This window comes from Chrysochloris asiatica, unplaced genomic scaffold, assembly GCF_000296735.1.
Source record: "Chrysochloris asiatica unplaced genomic scaffold, ChrAsi1.0 scaffold00028, whole genome shotgun sequence".
Classification (NCBI taxonomy): Eukaryota; Metazoa; Chordata; class Mammalia; order Afrosoricida; family Chrysochloridae; genus Chrysochloris; species Chrysochloris asiatica.
In genome coordinates this window covers 9,828,985-9,839,639 of record NW_006408546.1, presented here as the reverse complement: position 1 = coordinate 9,839,639, position 10,655 = coordinate 9,828,985, and the positions used below count along the sequence as shown (strand labels likewise).

At 42.8% G+C, this 10,655-nt stretch overlaps 1 protein-coding gene across 3 annotated transcripts in view; it reads right to left on the bottom strand.

The window, feature by feature from the left end:
• Positions 1-8,437: 8,437 nt before the first annotated feature.
• CEP63 (centrosomal protein 63kDa) overlaps positions 8,438-10,655 on the bottom strand; it is a 100,401-nt gene continuing 98,183 nt past the window's right edge. For 2 of the 3 annotated variants that reach the window (XM_006846595.1, XM_006846594.1), the window contains exon 12: positions 8,650-9,037. In XM_006846595.1, coding sequence (XP_006846658.1) covers positions 8,879-9,037 — 159 coding nt within the window. In that variant the 3' untranslated portion in view covers positions 8,650-8,878. Of the gene's footprint in view, positions 9,038-10,655 lie in introns of all 3 variants that reach the window. The other variant, XM_006846593.1, reaches the window with a different exon arrangement.

The window sequence follows — 10,655 nt, the reverse complement described above, 5'->3', positions numbered from 1 at the left end:
TCCACTTTACCAAATATGATATATTTCTCCAAGGACTGGTCCCTCCTGACAATATGTCCAAAGTATGAGAGATGAAGTTTGGCCATCCTGGCTTCTAAGGAGCACTCTGGCTGCACTTCTTCCAACACAGTTTGGTTTGTTTTTTTGGCAGTCCATGGTGCTTTCAATATTCTTCTCCAACACCATAACTCAAATGCATCAATTCTTCTACAATCTTCCTTATTCACTGTCCAATTTACACAGATTATTTGCTCAGTGCACAGATTAAATAAGCATAGTGAAAGGTTACAATTTTGATACACATCTTTCCTGATTTTTAAGCATGAAATATTCCCTCATTTTGTTCCAACAACTGTTTCTTGGTCTGTGTACAGGTACACAATTAAGTATTATGGAATTCCTGTTCTTTACAATGTTATCCATAATTTGTTATGATACACTGTTGGGAGCGCCTGAGCCGAAGGTCTCTGATTTGGGGGTAGTTTAGCTGAAGGACTGCATCTGAACAGTTGTGGTCCAGAAACTCTGGCTGCACTCAAGTCAAGCTGCCTCCTGAGGAACTTGCAGGGCTGCCTCAGGGGACAAGGAACTTGAAAGGTCTTTCCTTGTACACAGCCATGACCTTCATCTTAGTCTGCACAAACATTTAGCTGCTCTAATCTCTGGTAGTGTAGTGGTTACAAATTGGGCTGCTAACCTCAAGGTCTGCAGTTCGAAACTACCAGCTGTTCCACGGGAGAAAGATGAGGCTTTCTGCTCCCATAAAAATGTAAAGCCTCGGAAACCCTATGCAGGGTCACTATGAGTTGGAGCCGACTCCACGGCACATAACAACAACAAAAACAATCTCTATTTTGGCTAGCTACCACAAGTTACAGTTTTCTGCTAAAGTCCCACTTACTGCATGCACAAACAACACCAGATGTTCCTGCACTCTTTTCCTGCCCCAAGCACCTCCCTTTGATATATGTATTAAATAAACTTGCTGCACTTGGTCTGGGTCGCAGTTTCTCCATCAGAGTGCTGTGTCCCACCTGGTCCCAAATTTACTTAATTCATTTATGTCTTGTGTCTTCTTTTTCCTTCTAATCTTCCATCACCCCTACTCAGGTTTAATCTCTCTGTGCCAAACGTGGAGAATAGCTAAGCCAGACGCGGCAATACACACAGTAAATGCCTTTGTATACTCAATGAAATATAGAAAACAAACATCTTTCTGGCATTCTCTGCTTTCAGCCAAGATCCATCTGATACCAGCAATAATATTCCTTGTTCCACGTCCTTTTCTAAATCCAGCTTGAATTTCTTTAATCCAACAGTTCCCTATTAACGTACTGTTGTAACTGTTTTTGAAATATCTTCAGCAAATTCTTACTTGTGTGGGATACTCATGATATTGATCAATACATTCCACATTCTGTAAGATCCACTTTCTTTGGGATGGTCATCACTATGGATCTCTTCCAGTCAGTTGGTCAGAAGTTGTCTTCCAAATTTCTTGGCATAGACAAATGAACCCCTCAGGTATTGAATCCATTTGTTGAACCATTTCAGTTGGTATTCTGTCACTTCCTAAAGCCTTGTTTTTTCACCAATGGCTCCAGTACAGCATGGACTTCTTTTAATTGCCACTTCTCTTTCATAAAGGAGGCGTGGTAGCATAGTGGGTTACGAGCTGGACAGTTAACTGCAAGGTCAGCAGTGATTGTGCAAATCTTCCAGTTGTTCCATGGGAGAAAGATAAGCTTTTCTGAGCCTGTAAAGATTTACAGTCTCTGAAACTCTATATAGGGTCATGATGAGTTGTGATGGCACACAATCACCACTACCACCTTCTTCCATTAGCAAATTTACTGTTGAAATTTCTACTGATATTATGGATGGGTTTTCAAATCTAACCAAACATTTTTAGATCAAGTGTTAAAAAATGACAAGCATGAATTTGGAGCACATGTATTACTTGTTAGAGCAGTCACCTACCAGTCGGCAACAGGGGAAAGGGGACAGGTACACCAGCAGTAGATAAACAGGATTATCTGATGGATTGCATTACTACAAACAATTGCTTTGCCTTGTTTGTGGCACTGCATTTCTGACCAGGAATCCAAAACCTGGAGATTCCAGAAAGATTCAGGAACTATTGGATTGGTTTATAAAGACAGAGACTGGGGGCTGCTCTCTGGAGTTGGTCTCTCTACACCAATCTCCTCAGTTCCACAGTGACTGCACTTGGGCCACACACAGTTCTCCTTGAAGGCACAGAATACCAGCTCTAGCTCCTCTGGTTCCACAGCTCCTTGATCACGGTGGACAGTGGGACCTTCTGCAGCTCTGCTGAAGCAGATGTCTCAGTGGCACAGTTTCTCCTTGGTCACATGCAGCAAGTCCAAGGTGCCGCCAACAGGGACAGTGAGCTGCTTCATCAAACTTCATATTCCACCAAGGAGCCCAAGCTGTGAAGCTCTGACCATATTATGAGGGGGGCTTCAAAAAAATTTCTGGAAAAATTCCATTTTCTTTTAGTTCCATTTTTCCAGAACCCCTTTTAAGTCCTCTTGTGTTTGACCAGGCTGCCTGCCAATGTTGAGGGTTACACCAAGACTTCAGGGTCCACTGACATGTGGAATTCTCTAACCTGTAGAACACCTAGTTCTCCAAGATACCTAAAGGTACTCCAGAAACTTAGAAAAAATATATATTTCCTTGGTTAGTAGATATGTGATCTCAGTTCATTTAAAGACTAAGTTCTTAAATTTTCAGGTGAAATCAAGAGCAAGTACTGGCCACTCTGAACAAGAAAACAAGATTGATCAGGTATGAAGTACAACATAAGAAAGCTCTAAGGCTCTAAATTTTTAACCTGAAGTCCACAGACCCCTAGTGGGTCCAAGAATAGAATTGAAGACTCCATGAACTTGGACGGGAAATTTTTACATCAGTATTTTCAATGACTTCTAACTGAAATTTAGCTTTTCTTCTATTATGTGTAGGCTTTTGGAAACCCTATACAGGGTTGCTATGGGAGCTGACTCGATGGCACTTCACAACAACATAAACCACAGTAGAGTATTATTAGCAGTACGTGTGGCTTCGTTCCAACAGAAATCAGATATTTACATTTCTCATAGCAGTTTTTGCAGACAACTCAAAATATTTACATACATCACTGCTTCCAAAGTATAATAGGTCATAGGCCTGCCATTCAATCTTGTTTTTTAGTAAGTTAATAAAGAAGCACTATATCACAAGTTTGTTTTTTTCTTAAGTTTTGATAACTGAATGCCAACATAATTGGGTTCCCTTTTAATACTACGTACTTTGGCTATGTTGTCAGGAGGTACCAGTCACTGTAGAAGGATATCATGTTTAGTAAAGTAGAGGGGTAGAGAACAAAAGGAAGACCCCCAACGAGACGGATTGACATGGTTGTAGAAGTCATGGGCTCAGGTGTAGCAACGATTGTGACGTTGCCCCAGGACTGACTGGGCTGTGTTTCGTTCTGTTGTGCATTGGGTCGCTATGAGTCAGTACCAACTCGGTGACACCTAACAACAACAACATTTTATTTTGTAGATTTAGAATCATTATTCTGTGAAGGGCCCCTAGGCTCCACCACACTGCCAAAGTAGTCCATGGCACACAAAAGGTTAAGAACCCCTAAAGCCTAAAACTACCAGCTCCCAGAAGTTTCAGAAGCACCAGGTGACGCAAGGGAGGGCTCCTGGCCAATAGAAGGACAGCCCTACCAGTTCCACCCCGGAGCTGAACGGGCCCTGGGAATATTTACCATATTGCTTTGACTTTCTGGTGGGGGTGGTTATGTGCCGTGGAGTCAGAACTGACTCATAGCGACCCTGTACAGGGTTTCTGAGGCTGTAAATCTTTATGGAAGCAGAAAGCCTCATCTTTCTCCCGCGGAACAGCTGGTAGTTTTGGACTGCTGACCTTGTGGTTGCTTTCTAGAGAACTCTTACTAACACTTTGAAAAATAACAGATCTCTAGGAAACAGTTTGAGAAATGAAAATTTAGAGTGATTTCCTCTAAGAAAATACTGAACAGGTCTTCTTAATCTACAAATCCCTGCTCATGCAGCAAATACTGGGTTGACCATATCAACAATCTCTAAACTTTCCCATTCTGTGCTCATGGTCTGCACTTAATATTCACATACATAAGCTGTGGCCACGTTCTACATTGGACAGATGTGCCTGTCAGCCAGGAAGGGGGTCCTGGAAAAGTCACTGGAGCATTTGCCCCAGCCACTGCTCTGGGGGTCCACACAAGATCTGCACATGTGGAGTCCATGCTGGGGTTAGTAGCAAAAGCCTTGCTTGTGGTTATCAATTTTAGGGTGTGGACCTGAAATACATGCCCTAGATTGCAGAAGGATTTGGGGACTAGTGGATTCTTTTGCACTATAAATCAAGGGCAAGACACATCCAAGACATGGACCCTCTCTGAGAACTGGCAGTTCATTAGCTAATCCCCACTGGACGTTCCCCAAAGGGGTAGCAGCTCCATAAAGCATGAGGCTATGTAACGGTGAACAGCGACGTCTCTGCTGACCTGCTTTCCACATTTGAAGAAATGAAGCAAGCTTATGTAACGGACTTGGCTTTTCTTTTTCTTTGTTTGCTCAGTCATATTTGTAGACTTACTGAGGAACTCGGCACATGTCCAATATTCCCACATTTCCACATCACTGGGTTGTAACCCTCTCTAAAATGTTCGATCAACAGTCTCCTCCTCTCACCGTTGAGTAAGAGACCGTAAACCACAGTGCCTGTCCCAAGCAGTCCTGCACCCCTGTATACAGTGTATGAAGTCAAGAACCTCAGCCTAGCTGACAGTCAGGAACTGTGCTGTCTGCCCCCAGAGCAGCCCTGGAAAACTTCCATAAAGATGTGCAGCCTTGAAAACCCTATATGGTGGTTGTGTTCGGTCCTATAGGGTTGCTAAGAGTTTGAACCAGCTATGTAACTTCTCTTTGGAGGCGGGTCTGAGCTGTAACAGGAGGATAGAAGGGCTTTGCCTGGAGCTCTGTGAGCACTGGAATCCCAGTTTCCTCCAGTGGGAATTAACCAACTGTCTGGGCGCAGATACACATCGGAGTTACAGAGAGGTATAGCATGTGTTCAATCCAACATACTTTAACAGTGCTATGCTGGGCACCATTGAATTTCAAAAGTATTTAATCCTTACAAAGACCACTTGAGGGAAATTATTATTTTGATTCCTTCTATGTTATAGATGACAATGAGTTCTGGTATGGCACTACAGGTTAAGCACTGGACTGCTAACTTCAAGATCAGTAGAAATAAATCAGAGTAGTGAGCTACCGCAGATGTTGGAGGAGATCTGAGAGGAGGAAAGAGTCAGTCACAGGTGAGGTGAGAGAGAGGGATTGACGGCAAACAGCAAGTGTAAAGAGTCTAACAGGTTAATGCTTGCTGTGTCCCAGAAACAAGGATCCAGGGAGACTGGGCTACAGTGAAAGTGAAGTGGTGCAGCGGGGCCAGATTGTTAAGGGGCTTGTGGGCCTTAATGAGCAATTTGAATTTTATTCAGAGTGTAATCAGAAGCCTTTACAGGGTCTTAAGGGAAGTTGTTAAGTGTCCTTGGGTCGGTTCTGACTCAGTGACCGTGTATGGGGTTTCTGACTGTGGTTAGCAGTCAAGTGCTTACCCTACAATGCCACACCAGGACTCCTTAGGAGGCAGTGGTGACATGATTTCTGTAGGATCAGTCTGGGGGCTGTGGAGAATCAGTTGTAGGGATCAGGAGTGATGTCAGTTAGGAGGTTACTGCCCAAATGAAGTCACCTGGATTGGGGGAGGGGGTGAGGGTAGAAGAGAGAAACCGATTTCAGAGGCTGAATGAATTGTCCCTTCTAATAGGTGGGATCTGCAGGTGTGGGTAAGGGAAGTACTAAGGACAAATCCTAGCAACTGGTAACCCTGATGCTGTAGTTTGAGACTGGGAATCCTGGCAAAGGAGAGAATCAAGAAAAAAAAAAAAATTATTTTCAGCTTTTATTGTGAATTATGTGATAGTTTACATGGGAGAACATTAGCTTTACATTCATCCTATCGCATATCATTTCACTGCCATGGTTACAATCCCCTCCATGCATCATCAACCAACCAAAGGGTATACCCTACAAGCCTGCCCCCCAGTCGTCAGCACACAGCCCCTCTCCCTCTCTGGGTCTAAAGTCCCCAGCTGCTCCATTGCTCCACATTATCATCTCTGCCACCATCTCTGGCATCACTGTTAAGAGAATTCTCTTTTGGCAATGTTAAATTTGAGATGATTTATCAGGCATCCAAGTGAAAATACCACACAGGCAGTTAGGTAGCTCTGGGGAGAGGTCAGCATTAGTTATGAATGTTGTTGCTATCGAGACGATTCCAACTCATAGCAATCCTGTGTAGGATTTCCGAGAAGGCTGAGGAGTGTCAACTGTCAACCTTGCAGTCCAGTGCGTATGCTACAGCACCACACCAGGACCCCAGTTATGAATGTAGATGTTGTCAATCTATACAAACCAAAACCCAAACCATTTCCATCTAGTTGATTCTGCCATCTAGCCCATTCTGACTAATAGCAATCCATAGGTTTCCCAAGGCCATAATCTCATGGAAGCAGACTGTCACATCTTTCTCTAACAGGTGTGTTTGAGCCACCCACCTTTCTGTTAGCAGCTGAGTGCTCATCCACTGCACCTCTGTCTATCCATGGTGTCTAAAGCTTGGGAATTGTATGGAATTGTCCAGGGTAAGTATGTTGAGAGAGAAAAATTCTCAGCCCAAACCCTGGGGGACCCTCTGAAGTAGTAAGACGAAAAGCTAGCACACTAGACAGAGATGGAGTGGCCGGTAAGGTGGGAAAGAGCAGGGTACACCAGGAGAGTGTGGGATCACAGAAGCTATGAGGAAGTGGCCAAATGTGTGAAATGAGACTCGGAGATGAATGAGAGTAAAGAAGTTGTTGAACTGAGCAATGTGAAGGTCATTGGTGATCTTGAGAATAGGAGAGCAGTTACAGTAGGGTGGAGAAGGGAAAGGTCCAGTAGAGGGGAGAGTGGAATGAGCCAGAACCACATCCTTGAACTGGCAAGCATACTACAGTCTGCATTCCTTGTCTGTAAGTGCACACTTTCTCTCCCTTGGGAATCTGTTCCGTATGATCCTCAAATGCTGGCATCCCTCTGGGCCCCAGGCATTCTCTTCTCTTTAGACATCCTGCTCAGTCCCAACTCGAATGGTCTCACATGCCTCCTGCACATGGAAGATATCCAGATTTTGCTCCCTACGTCTCTCCTCGCAGTCCAGATCCTAAAAATTCCCACCGGATGTTCCTCACTCACCACATACTGAAACCAGCTGTTGGTCTCTGCACTCACCTCTAGAACACTTCAGTTATGAACAAGAGTGTGCTCGCTCATTTTCAGGGTTACTTAGAATGGTTCCTCTTACAGCATCCAGCCCGTCTTGGCACAATATATTTTAGTATACCAAGCTAGATCTTTGCTATCATCCTAACCCAAGAGTTCCCATTTAATCCATATAAAGTGATGTTCTCCTTGAGGTGTGCTGCTGCTGTGTACCATAGAGTTGGTTTTGACTCATAGCCACATTGTATAGGGTTTCCAAAGCTGTAAATCTTTACAGGAGCAGAAAGTCTCACCTTTCTCCCATGAAGCAGCTGGTAGATTTGAACTGCTAACCTTGTGGTTAACACTCCAACGCGTAAACCACTATGCTACCAGAGTTCCTCCCTTGAGATTTAGAGAAAGTAAATAGCCTAATTTCACACAGTCCTGGTGTGGGATTGTGGGTTAATTCACTGGACTACAAAGCTGGTTTGAACTGCTCGGTCAGCGGTTCAGGATCACCAGCCAGTTTATGGCAACCCTATGCAGGGTCGCTATGGGTCGGGACCAACTCGATGGTACTTAGCAACAACAAATAAGGAAATCCGTTGAAGAATTGATGCATTTGAGTTATGGTGTTGGAGAAGAATATTAAATGTACCATGGACTACTAAAAGAACAAATAAATATGCACTGGAAAAAGTACAGCCAGAATGTTCCTTAGAAGCCAGGATAGTCAGACTTCATCTCTCATACTTGGAACTTATTATCAGGAGAGATCATCCCACGAGAAAGATATCATGCTAGGTAAAGTTCAAACCCACCAGCTGCTCCTTGGAAACCCTATACAGGGTCGCTATGAGTCAAAACCAACTCGACGGCACACAACAACAACAACAAAGTGGAGGGTCAGCAAAATAGAGGCAGACCCCCAATGAGATGGATGGGCACAGCGGCAGCAGCATGGGATCAAGAGTAACAACGACTGTGAGGAAGGCACAGAATCTGGCAGTGTTCTGAGTTGGAACCAACTCCACAGCACCTAACATGGAAAACACCAATAAGTGACAAAACCAGTTCTACCAGTATCAATCAATCTGATTCTTTAATCCATGCTTCCATTACCTACTTCCCTTAAAGGAAGTCCCTGTGGTTACTTTATTTCCAACATGCACCATAAAATCTTTATTTTAATTAGGAGACGGAGATATTCACATTTAAGTCAGCAAGAGAAAGTATCACTTTATGGTAATAAATATTAATATGAGAAAAAGTCTAGCAAAGAGGTTTGTTCTGACAAGTTATTGCTGGAAGAAGTCCTTTAAAGAAACTAGTACAGTGAAAATGACTGAGAGAGGTATCAAATTTTCACATTTCTTCGCAACTGCTTTAGTAGGTGTATAATTTTTATACGTTCATGTTTTTAAAGGGCTGTGACTTTAGACGACAGTAACTCTTGGGTGTTTTATTTTTATTTCCAAGCTTGTGATTTTTTTAAGGGGCTACTTGAGAGCTGTGAATTGTTTCACTGTCTTTTCACTCTCTCTTTTTAGTTCTTCAATGTGGGCATCCAGGCGCTCTAGAATATGATGAGACCTCAGTTCCTCCTCTTCCAAAAATTTTGTAGCTATTGAACCAAGGGGAGATACAGGCAAAGGGCACTGGAAGAGAAATGCATATGGCCATGGATAAGTAAGTAGAATATTATACGTGTAAGATAGACTATTCATGATATTTTATAACAAACAATATTAAAAGGTGATTTTTATAAAAACATAGTTTTCCCTCTAAAGACATATTTCTTGGTCATCATCCGAATTGCAGAAACAGGAAAACCCAAACCCATAGCCATAGAGTCGGTTCCTCTCCTGGCGACAGCCTGTGCGGCAGAGAGGAACTGATCTCTGTCAGGGTCTCTTGGCTGTGATCTTTACAGAAACCGATCATCAGACCTTTCTCCCATGGTGCTGCTTGGTGGGTGGGTTCCAACCTTCTGGTTACAAGTCAAGCACAAGCCATTTGCACCATCCAACCGAAAGACAAGAGCAGTTTATAAAAAGATCAGTATGTTCTGTAAAACTTCACACAAACCTCTCATTTCCTTACCAAGTTATATATAATGGATTATATATAATAAATAAAAACTGAAACCTACTGCCACCCAACTGATTGGCGACTCACAGCGACCCTGTAGGACAGAGTAGAACAGTTCTCCAGGATTTCCAAGACTCTGATAGCCTCATCTTTCCCCTGCTGAGCAGCTGGTGGGTTTGAACTGCCAACTTTGTGTTCAATGCTTAACCCAAACTAAACCACCAATAATTATTGGCCTGAATAATATCTCAATTCACACTGGTATCTTCCTCTACACCCCAGAAGAAAGTATATTTAATACCTGGTCTTTCAAACTCAATTTAAAAATCTAATTGTTCTTTTCATATTAAAGCATAGAAAACCTACCAACAATAAAGTATACACTAGTTAAAATTAGTACTCTTCCCTCTTTGAAAATTCATACAACCCCTATCTTATGACGTTGGGGCTAGTTGTGTTTCAGAATTCAGGAGTGTTGGGCTTTTAGAAAGGTAATGTAGGACATACACCATATATTACCCAACTGGAGTCTAAGGTTGTTATTGTTGCTAGGGGTTCTGACTCATAGTGACCTTATTATACACAACAGAATGAAACACTGTCTGTTTCTGCTCCAAACTCACAATCACTGTTAAGCTTGAGCACAACGTTGCTGCCACTGTGCCATCTTGTTGGGAGTCTCTCTTTGCCGCTGATCCTCTACTTTACCAAACATGATCTCCTTCGCCAGGGACTGGTCCCTCCTGATGTCTGAAGTATGAAAGATGAAATCTTGCCATTCTGGCTTTTAACAAGCATTCTGGCTGTACTTCTTCCAACACAGATTTGTTTGTTCTTCTAGCAGTCCTTGGTATTTTTAATATTCTCCTCTAATACCATAACTCCAATGCATCAATTATTCTACAGTGTTCCTTATTCACTGTCCAACTTGCACAAACATAGGAGGCTACTGAAAACACCATGGCTTAGGTCAGGTGACCTTTGTCCTCAAACTGGCATCTTTGCTCTTGAATACTTTAAAGAGAGCTGCAGCATACTTGCCTAATGCAGTATGTCATTTATTTCTTGATTGCTGCTTTCATGAGTGTTGATATTGGATCCAAGCAAAATGAAGTGTTTGACAAGTTCAATCTTTTCTCCATTTATCATGATGTTATTTATTGGTCCAGTGGTAAAGATTTTTTT